This window comes from Corvus moneduloides, chromosome 3 (genome assembly GCF_009650955.1).
Source record: "Corvus moneduloides isolate bCorMon1 chromosome 3, bCorMon1.pri, whole genome shotgun sequence".
NCBI lineage: Eukaryota > Metazoa > Chordata > Aves > Passeriformes > Corvidae > Corvus > Corvus moneduloides.
The window spans coordinates 12,759,462-12,777,696 of NC_045478.1; the positions used below are offsets into that span (position 1 = coordinate 12,759,462).

The 18,235-nt window shown below is 35.9% G+C and overlaps 1 protein-coding gene across 3 annotated transcripts in view; it reads left to right on the top strand.

The window, feature by feature from the left end:
- NBAS (NBAS subunit of NRZ tethering complex) overlaps positions 1-18,235 on the top strand; it is a 166,111-nt gene that overhangs the window by 67,676 nt on the left and 80,200 nt on the right. For 2 of the 3 annotated variants that reach the window (XM_032104137.1, XM_032104138.1), the window contains exons 33-40: positions 538-651; positions 1,540-1,697; positions 3,045-3,143; positions 9,558-9,725; positions 10,317-10,430; positions 10,668-10,791; positions 15,825-15,901; positions 16,448-16,585. In XM_032104137.1, the coding sequence (XP_031960028.1) occupies positions 538-651; positions 1,540-1,697; positions 3,045-3,143; positions 9,558-9,725; positions 10,317-10,430; positions 10,668-10,791; positions 15,825-15,901; positions 16,448-16,585 (992 nt within the window). The remainder of the gene's footprint in view (positions 1-537; positions 652-1,539; positions 1,698-3,044; positions 3,144-9,557; positions 9,726-10,316; positions 10,431-10,667; positions 10,792-15,824; positions 15,902-16,447; positions 16,586-18,235) is intronic. The other variant, XM_032104139.1, reaches the window with a different exon arrangement.

Sequence of the window (18,235 nt, forward strand, 5' to 3'; positions counted from 1 at the left end):
AATTAGTTTCAGTTCTACTCACTCAATTTGTGAGGTTAGGGATTTTTAAATGCTTATGTTTTCTGCGTCTCATGAATTATTTGGAGCCATGAAGTGGCAGTTTAATATGAGTCTTTGTATATTATAAGAAAAAAAAAATTCAATTTTTTTCCTTCTATTACAGTACATAGACTTTATTTTTTTCAATGTCAGGATTTTGATTTATATGTCACTTAGCTTAAATATCAGTTTGGTCTATGCTCTGGCCATCACATAAAGACAATTTTTAAAACCTTTTTTTTTAACTTTAACAGAACATGCTAATTGTTTTTGTTTGGTTTTTTTTTTTTAGCAAGCTATGGTGCCAATGTTTTTTTAAAATACGAAACTCCTTTTACTGCTTCCTTCAGGAAAAAGCAGAGAATTTTATTTCTGTTTCAGGTTCAAGAGAGGCTTTTCATGTTGTGATATGTAGTTAATTCTTAAGAAATAAAGTAGCAAGCTTAAGGTGACCATTAATTCCAATTAACTTATAAAATGTCTGAATTTTTCTTACAGGAGATGATCAGATGGAGAGAAAAGGTCAAGTTTTAATCCTTTTAGTGGAACAGGCTCTCAGTTTCCAGGACTACAAAGCAGCTAGTATGCATTGCCAGGAGCTCATGGACACAGGTGAAGTGAATAAACAGGGGTTGCATGAGGTGATGGTGGTGGAAACCTGAGTTCTGACTCTCCTTACTGTGAGATGTGGTACTTCAGATTGGACCATTTCATTAAAATGGCAGTTACGTCTCATTAGTGGAAGTGCACTGACATGGAATAGAGACACATACAGCAAATACTGCATGGAATAAGTGTGTACTGAACTATTGGTTGTGTAGCCTCAGGGGGCTTTTCTGTATGCCTCTGGCAACCACAATTTCTACTTCTTTCTACACTGTGTCCCTCTCAAACAGGTAAAACTGTGTGACTGCAGCTAGCAGGAAGGTGCAGGTCTTTTAGAAGTCTACCTTTCTATCACAACTCTTAAGATATTTGTGCTATTTGTATAATTTGTGTATGTGACAGTATGAGTGGAGGTAAATGAAATACATATGTCAAGATACTAAGGAAGATGGGATTTGTTTCTTTGGCTCTTTTTCTCTGCTTTGAGAATGAGGGAGAAAAATGCAAGATAAATTAAGATTTTTTTTTAATATATCAAGTGATATATTTTATACTTTGTATTTTACAGCCACTCCAGTAAGGTATTCAATATCATGCTCTGAAATAAATGATTATTTTCTTATTGTAATATGTAAAAATACGGGATGTAAGCTTATAGATGCCTAATATATTGTTATCTACAATATGATAAGAATTAGTCTTTTATGTATTCAGTCAGTCTAAAGTGGAGCTTTAGACAGTTGTCTCTGTTCTATGGAGCCTTTATGGTTCCTTTTTCAGGGGATGTTAAGTCTTCACAAGAATGCCGCATGCCTTCCTTTATCTCATCTGATAAGAATTAGGCAGCATCTCCTTTCACTTGTCATAGGAAGTGTGTTTTGTGTTCCCTTGAAGATTATTCTAAAAGCTGGGAAGTGTGCAGTCAGCTTGGGCAGTCCGAAGGCTACCAGGATCTGGGGATGCGCCGGGAGCTCGTGGCCTTTGCTCTGATACACTGTCCCCCCAGTGCCATACAGGCACTGCTGGCAGTGAGCCGCTCATTGCAAATCCAGGTACCTCTTTCTGGCGCTTCTTTCATCAAAGTTCCGTGCTTACCAAAGTAAAGGGGACTTGTGCTCATTTTTAAGTTTCTTCCCTTAAGTTCTACCCCTTCAAATATATTTATATTTGTTCTGCTCTACTTCTCTACTTTCATTGTCATATTTCAGCAGATGAAGTCTCTTTCTAAGCAGTTTTGTGTGATGAGTTGGTTTCTCAAGTAGAAGTGCAGTTGTGTTTTCTATCTTTAGTGCTTTTAATTTCTTTATTGACTGCCTGATTTAAACATTTTATTTGCAAATGCAGTTGATGAAATTTTAAAATATTTTCTAGGTATTTATACTTTGTAATGCCATTTCATTAAATGCCCACATAAATGTCTATTAAACATTTATTCTGTGGTTTTTGTGATCTTTACCCAATATGCAAGGAAATTATTCTCTCACTGATTTCAATGCTGTCATGGTTTTAACAATTACAACAGGTTTTATGTCCGAGCCATCTTTATTAACTCTGCAGTGACTGACTTCACAGAATCACGTTTTAGCTGTTGAGCTGATCGCAGTATATGTGTGAGAACATAACTGTGGCATTTAAATACAACTTATGTCAAGGTGACATAGCAAAAGTTGTATTTGAAACTGAAGGGCAGTAATTTAGGTTGTCAAAATGTTAAATTTCTGTTCACTGTAATTGTGGCTTGGCCTACATACTATGACTTGAGTTCATAATTGTCTTAGTTGTCTAAGAGTTCACGATGTTCTTAGATTTATAATTGTGTAATAGAAACATCTTAGAAGCCTTTGGACACAGAACGGAAGAATGGGGGGAAGGTAGCCGCAGCTACAGCACATGTGCAGTCTGATTAAGGCAGCTGCAAGTGTGTAGCCTTTTCCTTAAAAAATCCCCTGAATAGCAATGTCTGTGAGAATACAGGCAACATGTGAAGGTGGAGGTTCTGTGCAGAACTTCTGCTCACAAAGGCACTGTCCTGTGGCACACTTGCCTTTGTGGAGTTGCCTGATTCCTTGGAGTCCCAGTTCAGATAATGGATGTTCTAGTGACAGGTCTGTAGCCTACATCGTACAGCATAGTACATAAAATTGAAAAAAAAAGTTCTTAGATTATGTGAAAAATATTGCACAAAAATCATGGAGAAGGGGAGGTCATTTTGTCTGGTGACTACAACAGTGAGAGGATGTCAGAGATGCTGTGTTTTCTGCTTTGCATCTTCTCCTGCACTCTTGTTTTTCTATCATGGAAGCCTTTATGTCAGAGTTTCTTTGGTTTCCTATGAGATCAGTCATAATTACATTTGCTTATTTGACTGGTAAAAGATAATATTTATTTCGTGTTTGTAGATTCTTCTTCAGGCTGTGAATTACCAGTTTCTTCCTACTGAAGGAGGTGAGAATGTGAATATCTCTGGGCCTTCTTCATTGATCAGTAAGGATACAGAGGTAAGTTTTAACGTGAATTTTAAAAGTAATAATGACTTTGTTCTACATCAGTCTGAAGAATCAAATTTGAGTTTTTAGCAACATCTGTCTGCTTACTAGGTAAAATAGACAACATTAGACATACACTCCTTTCTGTTGTTAGATTGTTTGAAGTTTGGAGTTTTGCTTATGTATTTATACTTTGTTCTGATCTTTAGTTGCTTCTTCCTACACAGACTTAGCACCACTGAAAAAAAAATATAAACCCAGAGGCGGGAAAAGTGCAACAAAACTTACATTAAAATAGTCATTTATATTAGTTTGCCTGTTTTGGTTTTTTTTTTTTAATCTGCCCCAGTTGCAAAACAAACTATTTGAAAATAAACCTGAAATACATATTTAATTAAAAAATGTTTTGAATTAAACTTATTTTTACCCTTAGTTCTGTGCATCATGAAGTTTATGACTTGTCATTTAATAATGTTCATATATTGCATGTGAAATTATTTTTTGTGTAGGATCAGAAGGAACATGGAGTATTCCACAGGCAGGACAACAGGAAACAAGTCTTCTATTACTCTTTCTGCTTTTTATGTCTTAATATTTTACATCTGTACATGTACAATTACAAATGCTTTTCTCTCTTTAAAGAAGATGTAATTATTTACCTGTTTATGAAAAAAGGAATGTGTTTTTTACACTCTTCGAAGTGGAAAAATCTGTATTTAATTTATTCTTTTCTTTGTTTTTTGTTTAATTAAGTAGGTGATAAATAGATCTAGGGGTGGGGAGAGGGGGACAAAAACCTTAAAGAAATACAGGAAAGAAGAGAGGAAAAAAGAGTGGGAGAGAGAAGGAAAGAGGGAAGGAGAGAAAGAAAGAGAAGGTTCATGTTGCATAGGGTGGCTTTTTGAGAAAGGTATGTGAGTTCCATATATTCCTTGGAGAATATGTCTATATTTTGTGTATGGTTTTTATGTATGTACATGTGTCTATGTGTGTATAAAGATATATATGTATATGTATGTATACATACTTGTATACACACATGCATATGTAAACATACAGGTATATATATGTATTTGCATATATATAAAATAAATGGCTGGAAGGTAAAAAACGCTGTAAACAGTACTCAGAGGACACATTTTACGTGTCTGCCAGAATCATCCATGTAAAGAACAGGTCCATTTTCACTGGCACAAATGCTTTTTATTTTCTGGAAATCCATAGATGCATCTCTCTGAGCAGGAGGTTATTAAGTAGGTGTTAATAAAATTGGTATGGGTGTGGATGCATATGTTTACAGTATTTTAATGTCTATAAAAATTTGTCATGCATCACCTTTCATGTGCTGTAGTACTACATTGTGGCAGAACAATTAGACATGCATATAAATGTTTCAGAAATTTATTCAGAGGTTTATCAGAGTTGAGTAAACTCACTAATTAACTTTTCTATCATTTCAGTTTGTATATTGGGAGAAATTTTCATTATGCTGGAGAATTGACATTCAAAAATTTCTCCAATACAGCTTTCATTTTTTCCCCCCCTTAGTTGTGGTTGATTTTCTCTTTAGAATTGGAAGTAGGCAGACAATTGATCTGGCAAGTTTGTATGTTGCTGCATTGAGTTTACTTTCTTTGTTTAATACAGCTCCTTGGCACGTTGAGTTTCAGACTGCTACACTAGGAAATGAAGTTCTGTATATTTGCTAATTTTTTCTTTTTGTTCTCTCCCAGTTGACTTAATAGGGATTTATAGCTTCTTTCATTTCTTGGAACGATACAGGAAACATAGCCAAAAATTTACTCACTGTATAACTCTTCTGTTGTTACAGACATTTGCAATGTTAGAAAAGCAATATATTCAATAAGTCAGTTTCTCTGACTTCACTGAATCCCATAACTACAATCCCCATAGTTACACGTTATCTAATTCCCTGTGCTTCACCTTCATTGTCCTGCACAGAATTTTAGTTTCTTTAAAGAAAAAAAAACAAACTGCAAGATTTTTCTCCCTTTTATTGTACTCCTTTCATTTTCACTTACATCCTGATTAACTTACAGAATCCTTTTTTCAGGGAGTTGACAAATGTTGTTCTTTCTCAATTTTTGATACCTTTTCAAATTGGTGCTCTAAGTGTAAGTTTTCTTATCTTGACTTGATTAAGTTCTGGCATACATGTGTTTGGGCATCCCTTTTTCTGTTGCATTCAAAATACCTATCTGTAAGTATGTCAGTTTTGCTTTTCAACCCTTTTTCTATCCCTCTTCCTTTTGTCTAGCATTGAATCATTAGTCTCCACTACCATTTCTTCCTTTATGTCAACCAACATCACCAGCTGGTCATACTTTTTCAGCAGCTTTCTCTTGATGAACTCTTCCCTAGAAATTTCTAAACTAATTTCATTTTTATTCAGTTTTTCCTCCAAATTTTTTTCCCCTAAACTTGCAGAAATCTTGATAGCAGATGGCTACATATACTGCATAGAAATTATTTATTACTGCTGTCGTGTTGACTTCAGCATAACTTTTTTCCAAGTTTTTGTGGTCCTACTCTGAAAGAAATTTATGAATGCTTTTATAAAGATGCACATCATTATTTTATAGGAGCTAAAGCTTTGTGTCAGCTTGTCACTCTTGTTTGAGCTCATGGTGTCCATTTGAGAAATTATCCTTTGGAAGCTATGATGATTCCAACATACCAGATTGTTTTTAAGCAAAATGTTAAGTTTTACCAATCCTCATCCTTTTTACTTATGCGTGCTACAAATGCCTAAACAACTAATCTTCTGCTTCTCAAGCAGAGTATCTCGGTGAGAAGATTAGGCTCTTGATTAGTGAAAAGCCTTTCAGAATATTACTGGTAAAATTGTTAAATTCAAATTAAATGCTTAGTCATAAGATGCTGTGTTGTGTATAAGCAGTAGAAACAACATTCATCAGTTGCCTTGTAAATGTGTTCTGACTTTGTTAAATCTGCATAGTACTTAAAATATGTTTATGTCTGTTATAAATCATTATTTTTTACCTATCTGAATATGAAAGCGTAATTACTGTAAAGTGGCACATCAAACCCAAGAGAAATTAAGTTTCCATTTTTTTGAAAATGATCTCTTGATAGAAAAGCAGATGTAATTTCTAGAGGAGAATATGTTCAAATTACACGATGATTTTCTTAAAGGCTTCTTAAAGAAAAGAAAATTTGTGATTAACAGAGCATTAGTGTCTTGTTTTTCCAGTTTTCCCAAGCACTAGATCTGGGAAAAGACAGGATCTCTTAGAACATTTGTTTACATTAAATTGGTAGGTCACACATTTTTATCACAGCTGGTTAGAAATGATTAGAGAATCATGATTAGTTATCCTCTTGTCCTTTAGCTGCTGCCCCAAAATGTCTAGTTCTCTGTCAGATCTGCAAGTGTTAAGCAGATGTCTTAATTACTGCTGTGTACCTCAGGCAGTCATCATTGATGCCTGTGTTTCAGCAGCTGAATCAAATGCATTATGTCTGTTTCAGGCTGGGTTACTTCTTTGTTACCAGTGTTGTTATGGCCCTAATAAGAGCCTGGAAATTCAGTGACTCCTGAATATTTGTGTTGTCATCTTGAGCTGAATCTTTTCCATAGTCTCTCATTTAGGTCTGGTTTATCATTGCAGGGCTGGAATTTTCACTTAGACTGGTTCATAGCTGTAACAGGCATTGGAAAAAAAAAACCTAAAAATCCCCAATATAAAACCCTTCAAGGCACAGAACATAAATGTAGACTCTTCATGAATACTTACGTTAAAGAGACTATTTTAAATTCCTGTTTGGCAATGGAAGTACCAAAAAGGGAAAAGGAAGACCTAATGCATGACGCTCTGTTTTTGAACAGACTCTGTTCTACCTCATTTCATTTCCTTCATAATCTTGATATGTTATTATTCTTAACATATAAAGTGTATGGGTTTTGCATGTTTTAATCCTTGCACCTTGACTAATTGCCATTAAAGTCCAAAAACAATCCTAAAATCCATGCTGCAGGTGTTCTAATTTATTACTGTCTCTTGTGTAGCTTATCTAAAAAACAATTGGCTTTGTTATATGTCCTCCAATTAGACTATTGGGAATTATATATGTGTATGTATGAGCAAAGGTGTATGTATATAAATATGTGGTGTGTATATATATAAATATATATATATTTTAGAGTCGTTTGTTAATTCAGAATTTGTTGGCTGTCTTTTTTATACATTTAGATTAAAGCAGATTTTTAATCTGCTAATTTGGCTGCTATTTAATAAGTTGTTGTTGCTATTAATATTTTGATTTTAATCAGAAGTGCTTACTTTATAAAGGATGTCAGGAAGAAATAATAGAAAATAATTTCCCCCAAACACCCATCAGAACTCCTAAAATAACAGTTCTTCCTGAAGATACAATTAAAGTTGTTTCTTGAGATGAGATCTCCAACCTTATTTAAGAAATGCCTTCTTTTTTGAGAGATTGATTTGGGATAGCAAAAAGTTGTGACCTGGACATGTTGCTGCTCCAAGTAGAATGGCTTTTCAGAAAATGGAATTTCTATTTGTGCTGAAAAAACTGTTATTACTTGTAAGAGTTGAAATCCTTTTAAAACAAAAATCAATAGAGTTTATCTGATAGCAGTAGTGCCATAAACATTCACACCTGCATACAAGTTAGCTCATTAGTTTTCACACTGCTGAAGGAGGGGTATTTAAAAAAAGTGTTTTGCTCAAATGCAGTTGAGAACTTGGGTGGAATTTTTTTTCTGGTTCTGTTTTGGTTTGGTGTAGTTTTGGTTTATTTTTCCTCCATGAAAAATCTGTTGGGTCTCTTGCAGCATCTGCTTGAAAATGGTGGCAGAGAGGAATTAGTATTCCATATGTAACATTTAAAATAAATTACAAAAGTAATTCTTCTAATTACTAAAAGTAATACTTCTTACTAAGTACTTCGAGTGGTTTATGTAAAAAATACATGAACAAGAAATTCTTCCCCCAAGCCACCAGACCTAGGATTTTCAATAGATTTTAATTTTTCAGAGCTTCAAAAGTTTTGACAGGTTGTCCTTGGCATTCACTTTCTTCATTTGGTGAAGCAAGAGCCGAAATTCCTAGTTTAGCCAGCTGGTTCGTTAGTGGTGCATCTGTGAAATGCACAATATGATTTCAGAAAAGATGAAAGAAAATGCTGAAGGACTTAAGATGAACCTGCTACTACGGTGGTCAGCTTGAGGCAGTAATTTACTGCACGTTATAGTGCAGTAGTAGTGACAGTAAGGTTGTCTACATGAAATTCTTCCTTATTGAAGCTGGTAGGTTTTTTTTTCCTCTGAGGTTACAGTGGGATGTATTTCTCTTCAGCATAACTTGGCATCCTTTGGCTCTGATGTTTGAAATTTTATCATGATTTAGTAAGTTGTAAACCAATACTTCCCGTACAGTTATACATGTAGAATTTTTCTATTTCAATATACTTCAGTGTATGGAGAAATTAATAGAGTTGTTAGGGATAAACATATAGCTGTTAAAGTTTGCTGTAGGGAGGAAAATATTTGTTTTCTGTTGTGAAAATAGTGTGTTTACATTAGTATGCTAATTATATATTTATGACTAATGTGCAAGCATTATAAAGCATGCAATTAACACAAACCTTTGAGAACTGGAATAGCACAGATCAGACAACATGGATGTTCTGGGTATTATTTAAATGCTTTACATGAGGCAAAGCTGGTATAGAAAGCCCCATCTGTGGAACAAGTCTCTACTTTTAAGAATGGAGTTGCATGTGAGTTCATACTAAGTGAAGATAGACATGCATGTGTTGCAAGAGCAGGTTTTTGATTGAGAATAGGTTGGGGTTCTTGCAGTCTTTCAGGCTGGTGGTTTTCAGCACTTTCTGTGCCAGCTGCAGAATTTCAAAGCTTGATGATGCTTTTATTACTTGGTCTAGACACATATATTTATATCTCTACCATTTCCCCTATTGGGAATTCAACTTAATTAATGCTATCTCTGTACAAATACAAGATTGTCTCTAGTATCAGCTTTCCTGAATTATCAAAGATTAATTTCAGTATACTTGATCTCCACATTTGTAGAGGTGATTTTTCAGTGGAAACATTCAACAGTTATGTAGAACATTGCCATTATAAATTTTGGAATTGAAATCAGTGCTGTCTGTGGAAACAAGGGGTGCTAACTGAGTAAGGGGAAAAATGTTCTGCTGATCACACCCCTTACTTCAGAGTGAAACTCCTAAATCACTTTTAGTTTGTCTTTTGTTTATTTTTGGCAGCTGCTGCCTGAATTAATGATCATTCAAATGTGTTATTAACATAGTGCGCCTGAGTTTGTTTGGCTTTAAGTCATTAACCTAATTATAGCAGGAGTCTAACCCTTGCATTGTGTGTTGGATATGTTGCAGGATGAAACCAGTGTCTCCTCTGGCCAGTCCATCGATTTGTTGTACTGGACAACATCCAAAACCATGAAGGTGTTGTCCAACACAACTCTGACTACCAAAGCCATGCTGCATGCTGTCAGTGATGGGCAGTGGTGGAAGAGATCATTATCTTATCTTCGACCATTACATGTAAGGGATTGCTGATGTGTCTCCAGATGTTTACACGTTTGTTGATACATTAGTATAAAAACTCAGATCCTTTATAGGACCTGGTAACTGAAGGCTTCAGATCAATAAATGAACTACAGACATCATGGGATTGTTTGCAAGCAATTCCCAATGAAGGAAGGGGTCTAAAGCTGTTTTCTTGTTTTCTAATCTGTTATCTCCTGTTTTCCGAGTGTAGTGTAAGAAGGCCTAATCGAAATTTGGTAGAACTTTAAAACTTTGGGGAATAAAGCACAGTAAAGCCTACTCTTTAAATACTGTTATTTTGTATTCAGAGCTGTTCCTTTTCAGTTTCTCTTTTCTACTTTCTCTGTTTCAGTGAATTTTGTATAATGTTTGTGATACTGTTTTTTCTGATACTACTTTTGAACATGATTCCTTTTTTAAGAATAATGTGGCCTTCATTCAGAACTGGTGTATGTGAGATGACTCCTTTCTTGCTCCCCATTGAATTCAATGATCTTCATGTACAGTTGTTTCTCTTCTGAACAGTGTTTACAGAATTTTTATGAGTTTTTTACAACTAGGCTCAACTATACTTATTTTTCCCAGGGCCAAGAATTTGGAGATGTATTAAAAGGTGGGCCTGGAGGAAATGCTAGTGTGGAAAAACAAGGCTGTCATCCGTTTTATGAGTCTCTAATTGATGATCCATATGTTGATGAAGTAAGTTACAGTTACAGAACTCTGCAGTTTTTTGTTAAGTTCTTATAATCAAGTAAAAATACAGATTTTTGATTATATGTACGACTTGAAATTTTGTGCCATAGTAGGAAAAAAATCCAGAATTAAATAAAGGAAAGCAAATGCAGGAACTGAGGTAGGCAACTGCATGTGATGAAAGTGATCCGTATAAAAATGCAGGGTGCAGAGTGCATATTTCAGTTGTCTTTTTACTTCCAGTCTGAAGTCAGCTATGGAACGTACCAGAACAGTTCTTCGCAAAGCTTTGCTGAAGTGTTGCTGAAGATAGGGAAACTCACAGAAACAAGGGGTGAAGGAAAAGACCAAATTCCAACTACAGAAGGTATGGACATATTGTATATATTCACTTCTGTATTTACTATCTATAGTGAGTACAGAAGTATCTGTGGGTGGGTTTAAGTGTGGAGAATTGCACAGAACAATCTGAAGTATGGTCTGGGTGTTTTGCATGAATTGTGATCTGGTTCAACAGCTCTTGTTGGTAAGAAGTCTTTTTAGAAGTAGCTGCAGAGTTTTCAAGGGAATTGGTGTTTTTAAGACGAGTTGCTCAGCAAAGACTAGAAAAATGAAAGTTGTCTTTAAATTAGCAGAAAGTATTATTTGGGGCTTGGCAAAGACAGGAGGAATTGTTGAAGGTTTCCTGAATATTACCACGTATAGGTAATGGGAATTTGCAAGCCAGTGTTAGTTATTTCTCTGTGTGCCTGCATATTCATTCAATCAGTCAGATTCAGTGCCACTGTGTATCCAGGTTTCAGCATTGCAGGCTCATTGTAGTATTTTATTTGCCAATTAATTCTTAACTACAGCTTTTGGAATCATTAGAACTTTTTGTCTTCTTCCGAAATGTCTATGTGTTACAGGTTATATTTAATAATTTGTTAACTAAAGCAATTTCACTTTTTAAAAAAAAAGACAAACCACAAAAACCACCTGTGGTTGTTTATCTTTCCTTTTGGATGTCTCCCGCTGGTTTAAGAAATGAACTGTTTAAATATTTACATGCTGTTAGTGTCTTTCAAAGGAAGATATATGTATTATATTTCACTCTGTGATAAAGTCTGTCATGAAAAATGAGTATATTAAATCACTTGCAGTATGAGAAGTCAGAGAAGTTTCAAGTCAGACTTTCTTCATAAGCCACACACTTACTTGAACGGTTTTGTAAAAACCAGAATATTTGTCTTACAAGTATATGGTTCAGTAGTTTGAGATATGTGGTATTTGTACAGAAAACCTGTGTAGTTCTAATATAACAACATTGTGAATCAGAAAAGTTAGCAGCAGCTTGTATAAATGGGGATGTGTGCATGTTTTATCCTTTTCATGCTCTTTTAATGCAAAAAAAATCCTTTTAAATCAGTACTTAAAATCTCATTTGTTGCATGCTGGATGCCTATAGGCTTTTAGCTTCGATTCTTGTGTCTTAAAGGAGGGGGACACAAGGATTTAAAAGTATTTATTGCTTTCTTAGGGAAAATGATTTAATTGGCAGATCTTTGGTAATAGTTCCTGCTCAAACTTGAGTAACTGGAACTGATTGTTTACAATTCAGTGGCTGCTTTTGAGATGGAAATTTCAGTGCTGGGGACTTCCTGTTTGAAGAAGAAATTTTAGATTTTAGCTTCAGTTTTTGAGGATCTGTCTCCTTCCTCTTAAGTGTGCAGCGTAATATTTTTGCCATTTAATACTTCTCTTCCACCACTTTTATTCTATAGTCAATCAGAATTTCACTTAAGAGTCCCTCCAACTGTGCTGTGAAACAGAGTTCTGTGTTTTCCTCTGGAAAAATGGGCTGTGTTTATTCTGGACTCAACAGTTCTGCTGTATGACACCTTTTGGTAGTCAGTAAACAGTGTTCTTAAGCATAAGTGTAACATAGCTTTCTGTAAATAAATGGATTAATAATTTGCTATTTGTAGTGTGTTTAGCCCTGGATTAATGGTATTGGATCCCACCTGTTCCCCTTTCTTAAAGCTTTGCTTTGTCAATTCTTATGAAAGTCCTTATGATGAGTTAACACTTTCAGGGTTGTGGAGCTTGAAAATGTGCATATTGACAGCACACTGCTAAAATTTAATATTAAGAAATCACGAAGATATGAATCCCACGCATTATTCTGCATTTTTATAATTTTCAGGCTTCCTGTATGTTTTTGGGAGGATTTTGCCATACGAAACTTGAATGTTAATATGAGGCGTCAGCTACTGCACTGGTCTAGTAACTGCAAGCATAGCAGATTTCAGTTGATTTTGCTGACAAGTTTGAATCCCAGCTGTTTACATTTAGCTGTCTGCTAGGACAGCTACAGCAGCAGGTTTCAGCTCTGTCAGAAGAACTGAAAAACCTGAAGGGAGATGCAGTTTAGCAAAGAAATCTTTGTTGTACTTGGCACTTTGTCTTAGGAGAGGCTGGAATAGGCATCAAACTCTTGTTTCCTATAACAGGTGCCACATGCAGTGTGAGAGACTCGCTAAACACTTTCCCCACGGACAGTGTGCATCATTGTAGAATCATAGAATGGTTTGGGTTGGAAGGGACCTTAAATATCACCTGGTTTAAACCCCCTGCCATGGGCAGGGATGCCTTCCACTAGACCAGGTTACTCAGAACCCCATCCTGTCTGGCCTTGAAAACCTCTGTGATAAAACTCAAGATATTTTGCTGCTTTTGTGGATTTGGTAGTGTTACAAGCCTTGCACCTTGACTTTTCTTGTCCTTGCTACCTGGATGTAGGTGGTAAACTGAGTATTTTCAAGTGACATGGTAGTACTCAATCTCCCTGGGTCCCATAAAGCACTTCTTCCTCAGCTGTGCATTGATAGTGCACCCAGACTTGGTGTGGCTGAGGCTGTGTTGTGCATCTCTGTTCAGCTGTGGTTTTCTTTCTTCATAGGCCTTAGGGATTGATCAGGAGTTGAAGATGAGATTTGAAATGATGGCTGTATTTCCTTGTAACCAGATTAGGCACTAAACTCAAAATAAACCCAAGACAGTCAGTCATACCTATTAATCCTCAGGAGTTTTAGAGCAAATAATACTTTAATGTTCCCCATGATTTTGTAGTTCCTTGTAGATATGTCTGTTTAACTGCAGTATATACTTCTAAGTTTATTGAGATTTTATCATGGGCTAAATGAACAATTGAAGACTCAAAGGAGTTTTTGCATTTTTTTCAGAGGAAAATCAATGGAAAGTGAGTTGAAACTTTCTAGGTATTGAGAAATTCCAATTTTCACAAATAAGCCATTTTTTCTCTACTTAGCCTCTCAAACAGGCTTGTGGCATAAAGACCTGCACAGGAAATAAAAATATTTGTAAAATCAGAGTATTTTTGTGTTTTCCTGAGAAAGTCGTGGTTGTGGCACAGCAGTGAGACAGCAGCATTGGCACTTTGCTTGTCACTGCCTGCCCTCCTTGGTTTGCCAGCCCTGTAATGCCTAATCTCTATGGCAAATTCCAGATTTGGCAGTGATCTGAAATGACATTAAGTTCCTGTAAATTTTGTGAAGATATATGACAGGGTAGAATGGCATCCTTCTGACGTCTGGAGCCTATGATTTGAACTCAGCGCTGTTAGGCTGCAGAGGATTCTTGTAGGGCTTCACTGGGAGACAGAAAGCTGTATGATATTAGTCTTTGTGTATACACATATTTGTGTGTAAAGTGGACAACTAAGTATGGATACATGAAAACCTGCCATGAGCACACAAACATGCACAAAATTTACTGGATCAGTGCAGAGGGTTTTTTTTCCTCTCAGTAGGTGTGACAACAGAGGCAGTTCTTTCTTCTTACGTACATTCTGGCAGGTGGGATGCCGTTGTGTCAAGCTTTATGCAAAAGCATGAAGATAATCATATTGTTTTCTGGCCCTCTATTGGTGCCGTGTTCTTTGTAATGATTGCTGTCCTAATGGTGAAGATCAGTTTTTGTGAGTGTGGCAGTTGTCATGTTGGGGATGTTAAGTTGGAAGAGAACCCATAATTTACTATGTATTCAAGAGGTTTTTGCTAACATTAATTCTCCAAAGAAAGGAAAAAGAGAGCAGAGCTGAAATGTTTCCTTCCCTCCTCCCATTTTTTTTTCTGTTTAACTAGAGGTGGTTGTAAGAATACGTAAAGTAACTGCTTGTGCTCAGAGGAGAGCTAGCAATTTTCATCGAGATTTTAATATTAGATATTTCTAGAGTTCTTATTATCTTTGCTTGGACAGTATACAGGATATTTAGAGTGCAGCAGAAACAATCTGTCAGCAGCAAGAATCTGTCTGAAGCACAGTAAAAGCCATTTGAAGCGTAAAGGATAGGTGCTGTTGAACAGGTTTATGTAGCAGCCTCTGTGATAGCTTGTCACATAGAAATTTAGTGTTTCTGTCTGGCTGAGGGCCAGCATGTAAATCCACTTCAGGGTGATGGCAAATTAATGATAATCTGAAAATTGTAATTGGTCATTCAAGCTTTTTATAAATCATTCCGTGGAACAAAGAATTCCCTGGGGGACTGTGTGTAAAGTAATTGGGTTTTTGCCAGCACGGCCTGCAGAGGAGTTTGTGTAATGTGGGAATACAGGCGTTTGGGACTTCCTTGAAATAAACAAAGAACTAAATTGCTGGAAGATAGCTTCTTCTTGTTGAAACAATATTGTTATTAATAACATTAGTAATAATGTAATTTATAACAATGGAAACAACTCCTTGCCCCCAAGTTTGGTGTCTATAGTGTAGGAAAAGCAAGTGATTTTTGTGTCAGTTTTACCAGAAGTATGTGTTTATAATCAGAATACTTATCCTTTGATGAATTTATTTCAATTGCCGTAGTACTGCTGATACTTCTGTTTGCAGTATGTGGCAGAACCTGGTTTTGGAGTTTCTTACGACACTTGTGGCTTTTTGTTTTTATTTTTAATTAAGGCAGAAGCTTTTAACACGGTTTGTTGTGTTCAGTGATAAGGGAATCAGAGTTCAGGCTTGAAGAGAATACATTTTGTACCATTCCTTTACTTGGTATCATTGAATCCTTACAACGTTACCTTACTTCCTTGGTTTTACAAGCAAAATACTTCTTGTAAAACAGTACAGGGGGCTTTGTTTAGCATCTGTTACTGCATAGTCTCATTCTTCTTTGGTTAATATATCAAACTCTTTGCCTGAACGTTAAGGTAAAACTGTTCTGCAGTTTAATTATATATTATCTCTTTCTGGATTGCACTGATAAGTGTTTAATTAAGTATGTCTGGAGTGCTTCAAGCTAGTGTCAAATAAAATATAGTTGCCTTGAAAACATTTCATTTGCTAGCTCTCAAGGCCAAGTGGGTCAGTAATCCAAACTTTGTGTTTGCTCCCTCTGTGTTGCAGTTCTGCTCCAACTGGCAAGTGATGCTTTACCAAAGGATATGGCCTTGTCTCTTGCCTATCTACTTGCACTGCCACAGGTATGTTGAAAGTGACTTTGTTTGCATGTTTTTGCCAGGAAAGACTATTCATAGCATTTCAAACTTCCATTAGAAAAATTCATTTCCTTAAGATTTTAAAATTTTAAGTATTTGAATTCATTTTATTACACATTTTTACAGATTAGGTTCGTGCATTTAAAGGAAACTGAACAAATGCCATTGGATGGTCTGTTGAGCATGGCACTAGTGAAAAGACACATTTTCTTACTTAACATAGAAGTTGGGCCACCAGACTGACAATTCTAATGTAACTCAGAAATGTGGATAATAATCATGTATAGAAGCAGCAGTAGCGTAGCTGGAAAATCATTTTGGTTAGGTGTTTGTGCAAGGGCAAAAAAACCACCATTCTACCATAGTGTAGAATTATCTTTGTGTGTGGAGGTTACTGATTTACTTCTGTGCCAGAAAAACATAGTCAGAGCTATTTCTAAAGGACAGCAAGTAGGTTTTTAGAAAGTTTGTACGCTTAATGTTGTATGCTTGCTAATTCTTTCATGTAAATTAATGGTCTCTTTCTTGTAGGTGGTAGATGCCAACAAATGCTTTGAAAAGCATTTACATTCTGCGTTATGTCTCCAGCTGGCAAGTTATTACTATAGCCTGCAGATCTATGCTCGTTTGGCACCATGTTCCATGAACAAATGCCACCCTATCTACAGGGTTAGTACTCTTTTCTTTTTAAAGCCACATTCATTAATGTTGCAGCATAAAAGCTATTCTAAAAAGCCAGTACATGAGTTAAGCCTGTTAAGGAGCTGATCTAACTTACACTGTGAGCAGCCTGTTAGGTTACACATAATTATTCTTCTACAGTGCTGTGAACAAACAAGTACTTCACAATTTGTGGAAGATTTTTTGAAGCACAATATCAAGTGTCATTTTTAGGTAATAGCAATATCAGTCTTCAAAGCAGCTTATAAGCACTGAGCAGTAATGAATATAGCCTATGCTGTTACCTTGCAATACTGTATAGAAGGCAATACAGTACTTCCCAAGAAAAATGAAGAGTCCATTTCAACAAGAGCAGTGCTTTTCTGAAAGTTTCCATAGCCTCCCCTGGGGTGTGTTGGATTGTATTTCAGTTTACATATGGTGTTTTGAAAATTCATCCTCCTTCATTGAGGAACGTTTTTTATTTCCTTTGACAAGTTTCTGGTTTTGGAATGGCCCTGCATTGCCCCTTCTCCATCACCAGTGGTTAAAGCAGTTCCATGGTGAAGTCCATACTAAATGGAAGAGGTAACATACAAAAGTTTAATAAGGCACAAATTGCCATTCTTACTGAGATACCTGCATAAAAACTCTTGTCTGCTCCAAGAGAGCATTTTTGAATTTACACCAGTTCCTTCCTCCTGTGCAGACGCTTTCTGGTCTGTTTGGTTTTCTGCCAATCTCTCAATTATAGCTAAAAGAACACTTCTGGTCAAAACTTTCCTGAAAAGGAAGACCAGTAATCACCACTGTGGCATGAGAGGAGAATTGTTTCTTTCTGTGTTAAGAGTAACTCCTGATTTGCAGCAGAAAGCCTCTTTTGATACTCGCCCAATTCTGCAATTAGGAAGCCTTCCATGTTCCTGCTGAGATTTGCATTTTACTGTCTTCTGCTTAGATGCTAAAGGAAAACAACTGTGGGGCTTGCAAAATATGTTGGTTGGGAGGAATTAATTCATGTTTGTTAATCAGATTTCTTTGAGCCTGTAAGTCATCCTGCTTCAAGACAACTGTGATGAAAAAGGTTTATGGGTTTTTGTGTTTTGTTTTTTTTTTTTTTCTTACTTTAGCTTTTTCAAACAGTCCTATTCTGCAGGAAGAGCTAAGAAGGCTTTGGAAAGCATAAGTTACAAGAATGAGGACAGAGATGTTAGATTGAACTATTTGTACTCCAATTGCCATTTAATTAGCAAAGTCTTATCAATGGCACCATGTAGTTTGTCTCTTAACTGTGATGTGATCTTTGGCTAATCTTTAGTTCCATCTTGGTGAAATACTGTATGTGACTGTGGTAAATACTGGATTCTAGGTTGTTTGCTAGAAAGAGTAGGTTCTATGTTTAAGCTGCTCTTAAATAGTAGCTTTTGAAAACAACTATATGAGAAGATTGAGTGAAGAGCACACCAAAAAAAAGGAAAATAAAAAAAAAAAAACCACAAAAACTGTCCTGGATGCCAGTAAGAAAATAACATAGGTAAATACTAATTTATGATTCATTGTTACTAATTCCAAGGGTATTTTGAGTGAAGGAATGTCACTGAAGTAGAAAACAAGAAATAGAAACAAGATGCTTTTGACCAAAATAAACATGCTTTTTTT